Source organism: Chiloscyllium plagiosum, unplaced genomic scaffold, assembly GCF_037043375.1.
Source record: "Chiloscyllium plagiosum isolate Xiang-an unplaced genomic scaffold, Cpla_swu_hap1 HiC_scaffold_25, whole genome shotgun sequence".
In the NCBI taxonomy this organism is placed as follows: domain Eukaryota; kingdom Metazoa; phylum Chordata; class Chondrichthyes; order Orectolobiformes; family Hemiscylliidae; genus Chiloscyllium; species Chiloscyllium plagiosum.
In genome coordinates, this window is record NW_028270163.1 from 5,509,538 (window position 1) to 5,526,027 (window position 16,490).

Here is a 16,490-nt window from a genome sequence, read left to right on the forward strand (position 1 = left end):
TATTAATACACCTGGGTTCATTTAAACCTCTATTGGCTGAGTCTGGTATTACACCAGACCTTGTTTCTCTGCTTCCTGATCCAGTGTTACTTGGTGCATCACATTTTGATTTTAAAATTTCTTTTCATAGTTTAAATCCCACCATGACCTCATGCTTTTCTGGGTCTCTAACCTCTTTCAACCCTATAACTTTGCAAAGACGCTAACAGTTTTCTAAACCTGATCTCATGGATAATAAGTCTCCTCTCCTCAATCACCCTTGGCTAAGTTTTCACTTTTCATAACCCTAAATCTCTCCCAAGATCTGTTCATCTCTTTACTTCTCATGCCTCCTTTAAGATACTCCTTAAATATATATCCCTGTTCACCTGGTGGGCAGCACGGTGGCACAGTGGTTAGCATTGCTGGCTCACAGCGCCAGAGACCCGGGTTCAATTCCCGACTCAGGTGACTCTCTGTGGCGTTTGCACATTCTCCCCGTGTCTGCGTGGGTTTCCTCCGAGTGCTCTGGTTTCCTCCCACAGTCCAAAAATGTGCAGGTCAGGTGAATTGGCCATGCTAAATTGCCCGTAGTGTTAAGTGTAGGGGAATGGGTCTGGTTGGGTGCGCTTCGGTGGGTCGGTGTGGACTTGTTGGACCGAAGGGCCTGTTTCCACACTGTAAGTAATCTAAAAGAAAACCTGTCCCAATATTTCCTTATGTAGCTCACTGTCAAATTTTGTGAAACTTGCAACCATTTCCGTCTAGAAGGACAAGGGCAGCATATATATGGGAACACCACCCTCTGCAAACTACCCTCCAAGCCACTCAACATCCTGATTTGGAAATATATCGCTGTTTCTTCATTGTGGCTGGGTCAAAATCCCAGAACGCCCTCCCTAATGCCATTGTGGAACAACGTACAACAAGAAGGCCACCCACCAGTATCTTCTCCGGAACCATTCAGGATGGGTAATAAGTACAGAGCACATGATTCCCACATCCAATATCCAAATAAGATAGGCCAGTTTAAGTTGCTACGTCCCCCAATACACACTTATGCATGTATTATTTCAAACTAATTTCAGGCAGTCAAGTTCGAGCCTTACCATGACAGTGCCCTAGCCCGATTCCTCCTCAAACGAGCCTTAAGAGTGAGTATTGATTGGACGAGCATTTTGATTTCTCTATGCGCAGAAACATGTATTTTCCTGTTTAAAACTCTGCCTTAACTTTTGACTCCCCGCTAGAGTAAACGAACTGGCCATTTTCTGTTCTGGTTTCTGAGGAGTGAAGTGGCTGAATCGATGCACTATCGACAGCGCTATGCTGTCATTCTGGAAGCCTATCTCCGGGGTTGTGGGAAAGCCATGTTGATGGATTTCATGAAGCAAGTCAAGGTGATGGAGGCCCTGCACAAAGTCACACTGGAGATTAAAAATGTCACTGCTGACAAGTATGACGTTTCAGCTCAAGGTATGTCTATAAATGTCTGGATGCAAAGGGCTGGAGAATATGGGAGATAGAGAATGCCATAAAGTTACAGTTAGAAGTGGGGAAGATTGGAGAGCTGCTAACACAGGACCTCTCCATCAATCATACTCCTGGTGACTGGAATTTGTAAAGTGGAACTGCAGTCCACTGACTTACATTGAGCTGGTGAAAGATTCCTACTTTCACTGAGAAACGTTCTGGTACTTGTAAGAGATGACTTCTGTTGTGTCATGTGGACAGGGCTGTGTTTAAATAAATTGTAAATGTGTAAATAAACTTTTAAAATTTAATCATTTGATCACAGCACCCCACCACCTACTTTGAATTGACTGATTTTATGGTGTCTCAGCTTCTGGATTAACATTAAAATAAAGACTCTTAAATGTTCATGCAGAGTTTGCAAACGGTTAAACCTTGGCCTTTCATCTGGATGTGATTCCAGTTTTAATCGCTCATGAGATGTGAACAAGGCCATCCAGTCTTTGATGGCCTTTTCTAACCGTCCCTTGAGAAAGTAGCAGTGAGCTACCTTTTTGAACTACAGCAGTCCATTTGATATAGGTATTCCCACAGTGGTGTTAGAGAGAGAACTCCAGGATGTTGACCCAATGACACTGAAGGAATGATGATATATTTCCAAGTCATGATGGTGAGTGGCTTGGAAGGGAACTTACAGATGGTGGTGTTCCCAAGTATCTGCTGCCCTTGTCCTTATAGATTTTGAGTTACTGAGTGTATCTTGTACATGATGCTGCCATGATGTGGGGGGGTGGGGGGTGTGGCAGCGGCGGCTGTGGCAGTGATAACAGTGAGTGAAGGTAGTGGTTGTGATCTGATTCAAGTTCATAATTACTAATATGAAGATTTAAATGATACTCCTTTTAACACAAACATACATACATTCATTAATAAATGGGGAGCTATGCAGAAATAGATTTGGTGGAAAACAGATAAAAGAACAACAAATTCTGTGGATCAAGAGACCAAACCACAAGCTGGAATGAAGTCCCTTTCTCACAGTTTGTTTTGCATTCTGGTACTGATATAGAACATAGAACAATACAACATAGTATAGGCCCTTCAGCCCTTGATGTGCCAACCTTTTGTCCTACTCTAAGATCAAACTAACCTACATACCCTTCATTGTACTATCATCCATGTGCCTATCCAAGAGTCACTTAAATGTCCCTATAATCCTTCCTATGATGAGCTAACCAGAAATGAACACAATATTCCAAGTGTGGTCTAACAAGAGCTTTATAGAGCAGTAGCATATCCTCACGGCTCTTAAACTCAATCCCCCCTGCTAAAGAAAGCCAATAGACCATGCACCACCTTAACAATCCAATCAACAAGGTGGCAACTTTGAGGGATCTATGGATGTGGACCCCAAGATCCCTCTGTTCCTTCACACTGCCAAGAATCCTGCCTTGTACTCTATATTCTGCATTCAAATTCAATGTTCCAAAATGAATCACTTCACACTTTTCCAGGTTGAACTCCATCTGCCACTTTTCAGCCCAGTACTGCATCCTGTCAATGTCCCACTGCAACCTACAATAGCCCTCCACACTATCCACCACTCCACCAACCTTCATGTCATTGGCAAACTTACTAACCCACCCTTCCAATTCCTCATCCAAGTCATTTACAAAAAATCATAAAGAAGAGAGATCCTAGAACAGATCCCTGCAGAACATCACTGGTCACTGAGCTCTTGGCTGAATACTTTCCATCTACTACCACCCTCTGTTTTCTATGGGCCAGTCAATCCTGTATCCATACAACCAGGTTTCCATGTATCCCATGCCTCCTTACTTTGTGAACAGCCTACCATGGAGAGCCTTAATCAACACCTGGCTAAAATCCACATACACCACATCTACCTTTAGCAATGTGTTTTGTCACATCCTCAAAGAATTCAATAAGGCGTGTGAGGCATGACCTGCCCCTCACAAAGCTATGTTGACTATCTCTAATCAAACTAAGCTTTTTCAAATAATCATAAATCCTGTGTCTCAGAATCCTCTCCAATAATTTGTCCACCACCGATATAAGTCTAATTGGCCTGTAATTCTCAAGATTATCCTTATTCCTTTTCTTGAAGAGAATAACATTTTCCACCCTCCAATCATCTGGCACTATTCCAGAGGACAGCGAGGACACAAACATCATCTCCAAAGGCTTAGTAATCTCTTCCCTCGCTTCCCGTAGTAACCTTGGGTATATCCCATCTGGCACAGGGGACTTATCTATCCTCATGTTTTTCTAAATTTCCAGCACATCCTCCTCCTTAACATCAACCAGTTAGAGCTTCTCAGCCTATTTCACACTGTCCTCACAAACGACAATGTCCCTCTCACTAGTGAATATTGAAGCAAAGTATTCATTAAGGACCTCCCCTACCTCCTCCAACTCTAGACATGAGTTCCCTCCGCTATCCCTGATCAGCCCTACCCTCACTCTGGCCATCCTCTTGTTCCTCACATTAGTGCAGATGCCTTGGGGTTTTCTTTAATCCAGTCTCCCACCTCTTTTACCTCCCTCCCTATTCCTTTTGAAACATTAAAACCCCTACATCCAACAACCATTCCTGCTCATGTGATATCCAAATTTCTGTAATGGTCACAACATCATAGCTTCAAGTACTGATCCATGCCCCCTTCTAGCTCTCCCAGGTAGTTTCTTCCTGGCTACCTTGTAACCCTCTAGAGCCCTGTCTGATCCTTGCTTCCTCAACCTTAAGTAAGCTTCCTTCTTCCTCTTGACTAGATGTTCCACATCTCTTGTCATCCAAGGTTCCTTAACTCTAGGGTGTAGGTTTGCTCGCTGAGCTGTAAGTTTGATATCCAGACATTTCATTACCTGGCTAGGTAACATCGCTCTAAGTGAAGCGAAGCTGTTGTCTCCTGCTTTCTATTTATATCTTTCTCCTGGATGGGGTTCCTGGGGTTTGTGGTGATGTCATTTCCTGTTCGTTTTCTGAGGGGTTGATAGATGGCTTCTAGATCTATGTGTTTGTTTATGGCCTTGTGGTTGGAGTGCCAGGCCTCTAGGAATTCTCTGGCATGTCTTTGCTTAGCCTGTTCCAGGATAGATGTGTTGTCCCAGTCGAAATGGTTTTTCTCATCCGTGTGTAGGGCTTCGAGGGAGAGAGAGGGTCGTGTCTTTCTGTGGCTAGCGGGTGTTCATGTATCATGGTGGCTAACTTTCTTCCTGTTTGTCCGACGTAGTGTTTGTGGCAGTCCTTGCATGGAATTTTGTAGATGACGTTGGTTTTGTCCATGGGTTGTACTGGGTCTTTTAAGTTTGTTAGTTTTTGTTTGAGAATGTTAGTGAGTTTGTGTGCTACTAGGATTCCGAGGGGTCTTAGTAGTCTGGCTGTCATTTCTGAAACTTCTTTGATGTATGGCAAGGTGGTTAGGGTTTCTGGCTGTGTTTGGTCTGCTTGTCGTGGTTTGTTCTTGAGGAATCTGCGCACTGTATTTTTTTGAGTATCCGTTCTTCTTGAATACGTTGTATAGGTGGTTCTCCTCTGTTTTCTGAAGTTTGTCTGTGCTGCAGTATGTCGTGGCTCGTTGGAATAGTGCTCTGATACAGCTTCGTTTGTGTGTGTTGGGATGGTTGCTGGTGTAGTTAAGTATTTGGTCAGTGTTTGTCGGTTTTCTGTAGTTCTCCGTTGTCCATTCTTTCGACTGTGACGTCCAGGAATGCGAGTTTGTTGTCGGTTTCTTCCTCCTTGGTGAACTTTATGCCTATGAGGGTGGTGTTGATGATGTTAAATATCTCTTCTATCTTGTTTTGTTTTGTGATGACAAAGGTATCATCTACGTAGCGGACCCAGATTTTTGGTTTGATGGTTGGTAGGGCTGTTTGTTCTAGCCTTTGCATTACCGCTTCTGCTATGAATCCTGATCGCGGAGATCCCATGGTGCGCCGTTGGTTTGTTTGTAGATTATGTTGTTGAAAGTGGTGGGTGATGAGGCACAGGTTCTTTAACCCTGCCATCCCTTCCTTGCTTTAGTGGGACAAACCTATCCAGCACTCACAGTGCTCCCTAAACAACCTCCACATTTCTATTGTGCATTTCCCTGAGAATATCTGTTCCCAATTTATACTCCACAGTTTCTGCCTAATAGCAATTGTAATACCCCCTCCCCCAATTAAATACTTTCCCATACCGTCTGCTCCCATCCCTCTCCATGACTATAGTAAAGGTCAGGGAGTTGTGATCACTATCACCGAAATGCTCTCCCAACGAGAGATCTGACACCTGACCTTGGTTCGTTGCCAAGCACCAAATCCAATATGGCCTCCCCTCTAGTCGGCCTATGTACATATTGAGTCAGGACTCCTCCTTGGACACACCTGTCAAAATCTGCTCCATCCAAACTATTTGCACTAAGGAGGTTCCAAACAATATTAGAGAAGTTAATGTCATCCATGATAACAACCCTGTTACTTCTGCACCTTTCCAAAATCTGCCTCGCAATCTGCTTCTGTGTGTCTCTGTTGCTATTGGGGGATCTACAGAAAACTACGAATAAAGTGACTGGTCGTTTCCTGTTTCTGACTTCCACCCATATTGACTCAGTAGACAAAGCTTCCTCAATGATCTCCCTTTCTGCAGCTGTGATACTATCCCTAATTAGCAATGCCACTCTCCCACCTCTTTTACCTCCCTCCCTATTCCTTTTGAACATCTAAACTCCAGAACATCCAACAACCATTCTTGCCCCTGTGATATCCAAGTCTCCGTAATGGCCACAACATCATAGCTCCAAGTACTGATCCATGCTCTAAGTTCATCACCATTACTCCTGACACTTGCATTAAAATAGACACACTTCAAAATATGTTGTTAATGGTGGCAGCCCTCAATTTGGTAGCTGGTTAGCTGGAAGTAGGATTTTGCTTGAGTTAAAGTTCTTCCTTGCAGTCTTTTCATTTGTTTCATGTTTCATTTCTACTGGGGGAGGCGGGGGGGAAGAGAGAGAGAAAGAGAAAATAAAAGAGCATTGGTTTTGACTTGCAGGTTTTCTAGAGGTCTGAGTACTGCAGTTCTGTGACAAATTAGAACTTAACTATCCAAAAGATGTTGCTCGGCAGTTTTTCATCCAAAGACATCTAGTGCCAGTTTATCTCTTAAAAGTATTAAAGCCAGATTCTCCACAAGTTACCTGTCATCACTAAGTGGACATGAGAGTTCACTTTTCATTCAGGTTGTTAAAAAACAACTGGTACATTCTCTGCAAAGCAGTAGTATCTAAACTTCAATTTTTCCACTTTATATTCCAGTAAAAATATGTAGCTCTTACTGTGGGAGGAAGGTGGAATCAGTGGCAAGGATACAAAGCATGTTGTAGGGAGACTTTGGTCTTTGCAAATGTTGAACTGGAGGTTATGGTGTCTCAAGACTGAATATCAGATTCCCACTCTGACAATACAAAAATTAACCATGAGTTCAAAGTGGTAGTAGAGAAATAAAAGCAAGTGTTAGTAATAAAAATGCAGAAGCTGTGGCCAAGGGACACCAAGTAGGTGAGGAACAGGAGAGAGTCATAGAATCACAGGATCCCCACAGTGTGGAAGCAGGCCATTCAGCTCATCGAGTCCACACTGACCCCTCCCGAAGTGCATCCCACCCACACTCACCCCATCCCTCCAACCCTGCCTTTTCCATGGCTAATCCCCCAAGCCTTCATGTCCCTGAATGCTATGGGCAATTAGCATGACCAATCCACCTAACCTGCACATCTTTCGACTTAGGGAGGAAACCGGAACACCCAGAGGAAATCCATGCAGACACAGAGAGAATGTGCAAACTCCACACAGACAGTGGACTGAGGGTGGAATTGAACCCAGGTCCCTGGGTATCAAGGTACTAGAATACATGCAGCGTAAACCAGGAATGCGAGGCGATAGTTATGTAGGGGGAGAAAAGACATACCTTTCTATAGAAAGTTCCACAATCTTGAAGTGTCCCAAAGATTATTTGTTTACAACCAATTAAATACTTGTAGTTACTATGGTAATACAACAAGCTCCCTCTAATAGCAATGTAACAATCACCAGATAATAATTTCTATTAGTGACCAGGGATAACTTCTCTGCTTTGAATCAAAACAGCACTATTGGATACTTTCTGTTTAGCTGTGACAGCGTAGGGCCTTGGATTAGTGTTTTATTCCGAAGATGGCATTCCTGACAGAGCAGCACTCCACGAGAGAGTGCCATTATTGCTTTGGAGTGTCAGCTTGCATTTTTATGGTTGATCTCTGAGTGAAACTGGATCCCACTGCCTCAGAAGTGAGAGTGCTACCAGCTGAGCAGTGCCTGCCATGGGAATTCTGAGCTCATGGCTTTTACAGAAAAGCTGAGAAGTGTACGGTGTGTTTTCTTTCTGATTGAATCTCTTTTATTTGTAGCAATCTCGCAGTTAAGACACAAACTTGAGAAGCTGCAATCATCTGGTTTCCCACAATGTTTCCGAGTTCCATATGACCCTGGCCTCCGTGCAGGTGCTCTTGTGGTAGGTCAAACTTTACATAAGTGCTTCTCTCTGGATATTTTAGATGCTGAAGAGTCTCTGCAATGGCCAAGATTTGGTCTGGTGCTGAAGTGTCAGTTTAGCTGGTGTTCAACGCAAGACCTCAAGGAATTGAAACTTGCATTAGAAACTGTCACCCAGAGAATTGTTAAGGGGCTAATTTCTGTTTAAATGATCTGCTCATTCTCATTAATAAGGTTCACAGCATTTTGGTGGCTAGGTCTTATTCTAGTACTCTCACCTAACAGTGACCACTGGTTAGGATTGAACATTTTTACAAAGGATTTTGTTGCTATGTAAATGTATATCTTATTGTCTATTTTTCTGGTGGTGTTTTGAAGAGGATATTGTGGGAGTCTCTGTCAAGAATTCACTTGAGCTAAATTCCTGGAGCTATCCTGCCAGGGTTTCTCCCATGTGTTTGTGTGTGTGTGTGTGTGTGTGTGAGAGAGAGAGGGGGAGAATATATATAAAGACAGAGAGAGAGAGAGAGTGTGAAGGCTTCAAATATCGCTCCAGGGAAATTGCATCTCATGAGAAATGGTTTCAGCACCAGCAGGGATTGTGAGAATCAGCAATGAGTCTGAAAATTGGCAGCAAGATCCAGACTAAATCCAGTTTTTCTTAATAGTACAACACCCATTTCATATCTACTTTCAGCCTTTGGCCAAAATAGCCCTTGGAGTGTCTAAGTTGAACACTAATTGTGGCACAGATTGTCTTTAAAGAATGGCAGAAGTGGTGTTTAATCATTCATGTGTTCATTGAACAACGTGTCTAACTTGGTCATTTCTTCTTTCACTACCAGAACATTCTTTAAAGGGCATTGTTGGTTTGTAGTAGAGGCGATCTCCCAAAGACAGGTCCTCTGCTAATTTCCCCAAAGTCAGCCTGTCTTATGCCTTCCTCCTCAATTGCCTATTGGAACCTGCCACTTCCAGTTTGCAATGTGAAATGTGACCATCAGAAAGAGGAAATCTAATGTTTCCCACTGCCTTTCTTATGTGTTGTTACGAAAACATAAAATCTCTTCCCACAGGATCCTCCGCCTATCTTCTAACTCTGGGGATTGAGACAAAAAGAGAAATTGCTGGAAAACCTCAGCAGGTCTGGCAGAATCTGTGGACGGAAATCAGAGTTAATGTTTCAGGTTGGGTGACCCTTCCTCAGAACTGATGATAGGAGAAAGTGAGGACTGCAGATACTGGAGATCAGAGCTGAAAATGTGTTGCTGGAAAAGCGCAGCAGGTCAGGCAGCATCCAAGGAGCAGGAGAATCTATGTTTCGGGCATAAGACCTTCTTCAGGAATCCTGAAGAAGGGCTCATGCCCGAAACGTCGATTCTCCTGCTCCTTGGATGCTGCCTGACCTGCTGCACTTTTCCAGCAACACATTTTCAGCTCAGAACTGATGGTGTCAGGAAAATCTATATGCAGAAGATAGGGTGGGGAGAGGGGATAAGGATTAAACAATAGCTGGAGATAGAGCTCGAAGAGAGAGAAGAACATTTGAACAAAGGAGTGGATAATGACCTGACTAGGACGGTGAAGAGTGACTGTTAGTGGCTAACAATGGGTTGTGTGGAAGAGCAGACCATGTGATAACAAGGCCTGGTGTCTGGGGGTTGGGGTAAGGACATGGGAAATCTTAAGCCCTAAAGTTGTTGAACTCAACATTGAGTCCAGAAGGTTGCAGAGTTGCCAAGTGGAAAATGAAGTGTTATTCTTCCAACTTGCACTGAGCTTCGCTGGAGCGCTGCAGGAAGCCTGAGACAGAGGTGTTGGCCAGGGAACATGGTGGTGTGTTGAAGTAGAATCCTGGGGATCGAGGATGACTTGTGTTCTGGTCTGTACGCTGCTGTTGTCCCTTAAGGTTCTAGCTCCCCATAATTGCCACGAAGCATTTTCTGTTCTGATGGATAACCCCTGCTTGCAACGCAAAGCAAGGGACTATTTAACCTATGCCTGGGCAGGCATTGCTTGTAATTTGTTACTTGTTTAATCAGTCAAACAGGTGATTTGGTGATGGGATAAAAGGGTTATTTGTGTGTAAGAACACTTCTGCGTATAAGGTAAAATAAGAGAGAAGAACTGAGTTATTTTCTCTTGGGGCGTAGTGCTAGTGTTCCTACCTCTGGACCAGAAGGTCTGGATTCAAGTCCCACCTCCTCCAGAGAGGTGCATCATAACATCTCTGAACAGGTCATTTAAAAATATCTTTGAGTTACAGTGTCAATAGCAGAGAAAAGGCCCTTTAGCCAACTGAGTCCAACTAAAGAAGCAATGAGGGGGAAGACAGTGAAATCTGGGGTAAGCTTGTGGTTTATTTAAAAGAAGATTGCACAAGATTTTTTAATATATGTAAAAGATAAGAGAGAGGCAAGAGTGGATGTCGGACTGCTGAAAAATGAGGCTGGAGAAGCAGAAATGAGGGACAAAGTGGAGGAACTGAATAGATACTTTGCATCGGTCTTCATGGTGGAAGACACCAGCAGCAAACCAGAACTTCAAGAGAGTCAGGGGGCGGAGGTAAGAGCAGCGGCCATCGCTAAGTAGAAAATGCTGAGAAAGCCGAAAAGTCTGAAAATGGATAAATCATCCAGACTAGATGTTTTTAAGGAGATAGCAGAGGAGGTTGTAGAGATATTGATGGTGATCTTTCAGGAATCATTGGAGTCAGGGAGGGTCCCAGAGGACTGGAAAATGGGTACTGTAACACCCCTGTTTAAGAAGAGAAGGAAGCAGAAAACAGAAAAGTATAGGCTGGTTAGCCTGACCTCAGTCGTGGGTAAGATTTTACAGTCCGTTATTAAGGATGAGCTTGCAGAGTACATGGAAGTGCAGGGTAAAATAGGGCTGAGTCAGCACGGCTTCATCAAGAGGAGGTCATGCCTGACAAAACTGTTACAATTCTTTCAGGAGGTAACAAGAAAATTAGATAAAGGTGACCCAGGGATGTGATCTATTTAGATTTCCAGAAGGCCTTTGAAAAGAAGCTGTACATGAGGCTGCGAAATAAGATAAGAGCCCATGGTGTTAAGGGCAAGGTACTGCCAATGGATAGAGGATTGGTTGACTGGCAGAAGGCAGAGAGTGGGGATAAAGGGTCTTTTCAGGATGGCAGCCGGTCACTAGGGGAATTCTGCAGAGGTCCATGTTGAGACCACAACTATTCGTGCTACATATTAACGATCTAGATGAAGGAACTGAGGTCATTGTTGTTAGGTTTGCAGATGACACAAAGATAGATGGAAGTTCAGATAGTGTTGAGGAAGTGGGGATGATGCAGAAGGAGGTGGACAGGCTAGGAGAGTGAGCAAAGAAGAGATGGATGGAATACAGTGTTGGAAAGTATGACGTAATGAGCTTTGGTAGGAAAAATAGAGGCATAGGCTATTTTCTAATGTTATGGACCAGGCCAGACCCCCACAAAACATTTCAAGAAAGTAGCCCAGACCCTAACTTTGTCAGTTGTTTTAAGCAGGTGTAACACGGATATTCCAGGAGGGATGCAGCTGGTCAATCCACTTAGTTTAAAACAAAACTAAGTGGATGGCACGATGGCACAGTGGTTAGCACTGCTGCCTCACAGCACCAGAGACCCGGGTTCAATTCCCGCCTCAGGCGACCGACTGTGTGGAGTTTGCACGTTCTCCCCGTGTCTGCATGGGTTTCCTCCGGGTGCTCCGGTTTCCTCCCACAGTCCAAAGATGTGCACGTCAGGTGAATTGGCCATGCTAAATTGCCCATAGTGTTAGGTAAGGGGTACATGTAGGGGTATGGGTGGGTTGCGCTTCGGTGGGGCGGTGTGGGCTTGTTGGGCCGAAGGGCCTGTTTCCACACTGTAAGTAATCTAATCTAATCTAATAATGTAATCTAATCTAATCTAAAACAGAATTTATTTACAAGATTACTGAATGAAACTCAAACAAAAGGGAACAGAATAGAGAATAACTTAACCTGTCCGAAAACACAACAGATTATCCCAACTTAATGATGCTGTTTCCAATACTTGGAATAATCCCCATAAACACCCCTTGGCACAAAAGGTAAAATCAAACACAGGGTCTTACAGGATAGAAGTCAGAGAGAGAGCAGCATGGACCTACTTCTTTGGGTCCAGCAGCTTTTTTCCACTGTACTGTGCTAAAACCAAACCAAACCAGAGAAATGCTAAGCTGGACTAGCCACTTCCCTTTCGTTGGGCGAAACTGAGCACCGCAGATGCTGGAGACTAGAGTAGAGTGTGTGGTGCTGGAAAAGCACAGCAGATCAGTCACCATCCTAGGAGCAGGAGAATCGATGTTTCGGGCAAAAGCCTTTCATCAGGAGGGCTTTTGCTTGAAGCGTTGATTCTCCTGCTCCTTGGATGCTGCCTGACCTGCTTTGCTTTTCCAGCACCACGCTTTCAACTCTCCTTTCATTGTACAAGTGTTTTTTTTAAACTTAAAAGCATTTTGCCTAAGGCAGTGTCTGTTAACTATAATGAAATTGGCCCTCAAACCCAGACTTTTAGGAGTCTGTGTCTATTACGACCTCTCTGAAAAAAACAAAGAAAACATTAACCTTGTTAAAGGAGCAGCATCGTCACACTAAACAGGGAAAAGCTTTGGAAATCTGAAGCAGGAAGGAACTTAAAAGTCCCAGTTTAGGATTCCCTTAAAGTTAACATACAGATTTAGTTTGGCAGTTAGGAAGACAAATATAATATTACCATTCACTTCAAGAGGGCTAGAATACAAGAGCAGAGATGTACTGCTGAGACTGTGTAAGGCTCTGGTCAGACTTTGGAATATTGTGAGCTGTTTTCAGCCTCATATCTAAGGAAGGATGTGCTGGTCTTGGAGGGGTTCCAGAAGTTCTCAAGAATGATCCTGGAAATGAAGAGCAGCTCATATGAGGAGCAGTTGAGGACTCTAAGTCTGTACTCAACAGAGTTTAGAAGAATGAAGGGAAGATCTCACTGAAATGTATAGAATACTAAGAGGCCTGGATAGAGTGGGCGTGGAGAAGATGTTTCCATTAGTAAGAGAGACTAACACCTAAGAGCACAGCCTCAGAGTGAAGGGTTGACTCTTTAGAAATGAGGTGAGGAGGAATTTCTTCAGCCAGAGAGTGGCGAATCTGTGGAATTCATTACTGCAGAAGGCTGTGGAGGCCAAGTTATTGAGTGTATTTAAGATAGAGATAGATAGTAAGGGGATCTTAGTAAGGGGATCAAGGAGTACAGGAAGAAGACAGAATGGGTTTGAGAAACATATCAGCCAAGATCAAATGATAGAGCAGACTCAACCAGCCAAGAGGTCTAAATCTGCTCCTATAAGATATGATGGTCTGCGCTGGTCAAAAACGAGCACCTATTCTAATCCTGTTTTCAGGTACTGACTGACAGCCTTGTATGCTTTGGCATCACAAATGCAAATCTAAATACTTCTTAAATGTTATGAGTGTTTCTGCCATTTTTATTATTGTCACATTGCCCCTGTTAGCAGTGTTAAAGAAAAGAGCTGGGTTCTTTTCCCAACTGCCCACCTCTCTTCTGTGGCTGCATTCACACCTGGGTGGGGAGGAAGCAAGCAGAATTCACCTTGAGGTATTTACACAGAGACAGGTGCCACAGGGGGTGGAGTACCATAGTTCCCCTCCATTTATATTTAACCCCTTCCTTGTTTCCCCACCTTTTTACTTTCTTATTCTTACACTGGCATTTGGTGGACAGTGTTTGCAATTTATTAATTTCATGATTGGATAACTAGGTGGTTTGTTTACAAAATTTAAGAGAAGCTTTTAAAAAAAAATTGTTTCCTTTATTAGCATTTTTTTTGTTTTGTTACATGTGTTTGTAATTTGATTAATTGGGTGATTGATAAATGGGTTGTGGGTTTTGTAAATTGCATAAAAAACTTGAATTTTTCTGAATGTTTGGGTGCCCAGTGTGGAAGGATGCTGCAGATCAGAGTTCTTCCTCATGGGCCTTACCCCCGTTCCTGGCTAATGTGGCCATCAACACTGTCCCAGCAGTGAGGCACAGAGATGGTCATATTCCCAACTGCCTGCCTCTTTTAAAATGGATACATTCATGACGAGTGACCTTGGAAAGGAAGCATATGATGTCCACTGGTAGTTTTGAAACTTTTAGGGATGGATGAGAGTCATGGGAAATGGGTGTATCATTTCCTCCTGCATTACTATTTTGATTTAGTCTCCTTAACTTCCTCCTTCTTGATTTTGTTAAAAAATTCTGCTTATCACAGTGTCCTGTTGGGCAGATTTTGTTTCTGTTTGTAATTTGTTTTTTTGAAAGAGCTGGCTTCTTCCCCAGTGGGGAGTTAGCTTCTGGAAAGGGAAAGGTGGAAACTGGTGTTTCTGCTAAACTATAGATTTACAATAAAATCCTTGTAAATCTCCGAATGTCTTTTGCTGTCTCATTCAACACATCGACATTGATCTGTTAAATATACTGGCTCAAAGTGGTCAGACACTCTTCAGTACCTTGTTAAAGTGCCATATACACACTCACAGGTACATTTTCCAAACAGGGATCACTGAATAAAGGTCTGGTTGATTTGATTATGACTCCCTCTGATCAGAAATACACTGTTTCACTATCGCACCCACTCCTGGTACATCCTGAGAGCAGCAAACTCTGTGCAGAGTGGTATGGTGACAAATCTAACACAGCAACTGTTTGGGAAGCTACAAGGCAGTCTTGTCAATTTCCCCAAACAATTTCACTTGTTGAAAATGTGTTGCTGGAAAAGTGCAGCAGGTCAGGCAGCATCCAGGGAACAGGAGAATCGACGTTTCGGGCATAAGCCCGAATGAGGAAAGTTTGTCCAGCAGGCTAAGATAAAAGGTAGGGAGGAGGGACTTGGGGGAGGGGCATCGGAAATGTGATAGGTGGAAAGAGGTCAAGGTGAGGGTGATAGGTCAGACTGGGGTGGGGGCGGAGAGGTCAGGAGAAGATTGCAGGTTAGGAAGGCGGTGCTGAATTTGACTGAGACAAGGTGGGGGGAGGGGAAATGAGGAAACTGGTGAAATCCGAGTTCATCCCTTGTGGTTGGAGGGTTCCTAGGCGGAAGATGAGGCGCTCTTCCTCCAACCGTCGTGTTGTTGTGGTCTGGCGATGGAGGAGTCCAAAGACCTGCATATCCTTGGTGGAGTGCGAGGGGGAGTTAAAGTGTTGAGCCACAGGGTGGTTGGGTTGGTTGGTCCGGGTGTCCCAGAGGTGTTCTCTGAAACGTTCCGCAAGTAGGCGGCCTGTCTCCCCAATATAGAGGAGGCCACATCGGGTGCAGAGGATGCAATAGATGATGTGTGTGGAGGTGCAGGTGAATCTGTGGCGGATATGGAATTCGTGAGAGATGTGGTTAAGTGATGGTTAGGGCATCCAACTACCAGATTTTTGTGATATTACTGTGCACTACATCTCACACCTAGAGCCAAATCATAGATTGATTTGTGTAATCAGTGTATATATTTAAACTCCCACCAGAATGCAGAATGAAAGAATTCACCAAACTCACCTTGGCTTTCTGTTAATTGCTTTGCAGGTGGATAAATGTAAGGTCATGCCATCAAAGAAAAAGCCTCTGTGGCTAGAGTTCAAGTGTGCAGATCTCACCTCCATATCCAAGGACACTATTGGAATCATCTTTAAACATGGAGATGACCTGCGGCAGGACATGCTGATCATCCAGGTGATGCTCAGAAATGCTCTTTATGAATTTTAGATTTTTCCCATTTCTTATTATTCACCCTGTACAGTATTGTAACTCAGCATCTTTCATTGTATTGGCCTCATGCACACTACTGTTCACGGAATTGGTCTGCATTTCAATGGTCTTCACGATAATGTTCGTGGATCTACTCAATACTTCTCATTTGGCGAAAGTGGTGTCATAGTAATAACGTCGTTTGACTAATCATGCACATGTCAGAATAGTGTGCTGGGCACATGGTTAAAATCCCACTGCAGAAGCTGGTGGGCCTCAATGTAAATAATTCATTTTGAAATCAATCGCATTAACGTTTTAACATAATAAATATCATAAAGCTCTTCATAGGATAGATAAGGGTTTGGAGATTTAAAACCAAGATGAGGAGAAATTACTTTTGTGAATCCATGGAATTACAGAAAATTACTCCAGAGTGCAGTGGATGCCGGATATTGAGTAAATTTCAGGAGGAAGTATAGAGGTTTTTAATTAGTCAAGATGAGATCAGCCATGATCATATTAAATGTTGGAGCAGGCTCAAAGGGCTCAATTGCTCCTCCTCCTAGTTCTTATGTAAATAGCTGCCCCATTAACGTGAAAATGTTTTCCTTGGTTGGAGAGGCCAGGACCAATCTCTCAGCATCTATCCTGTAATGGTCACTCAGGATTTTACAAGTTTCCATGAGATCAAAGTACCAAAGGGACAGAACTATGGAATTCTCACAGCACTGAAAGCAGCCATTTGGCCCA

At 43.5% G+C, this 16,490-nt stretch overlaps 1 protein-coding gene across 3 annotated transcripts in view; it reads left to right on the forward strand.

Moving 5' to 3' along the window:
• The window catches only part of pik3cg (phosphatidylinositol-4,5-bisphosphate 3-kinase, catalytic subunit gamma), a 40,682-nt gene that overhangs the window by 11,646 nt on the left and 12,546 nt on the right, over positions 1–16,490 (forward strand). For all 3 annotated transcript variants that reach the window (XM_043714329.2, XM_043714328.2, XM_088000425.1), the window contains exons 3-6: positions 1,068–1,133; positions 1,230–1,455; positions 7,902–8,005; positions 15,576–15,722. In XM_043714329.2, coding sequence (XP_043570264.1) covers positions 1,068–1,133; positions 1,230–1,455; positions 7,902–8,005; positions 15,576–15,722 — 543 coding nt within the window. The remainder of the gene's footprint in view (positions 1–1,067; positions 1,134–1,229; positions 1,456–7,901; positions 8,006–15,575; positions 15,723–16,490) is intronic.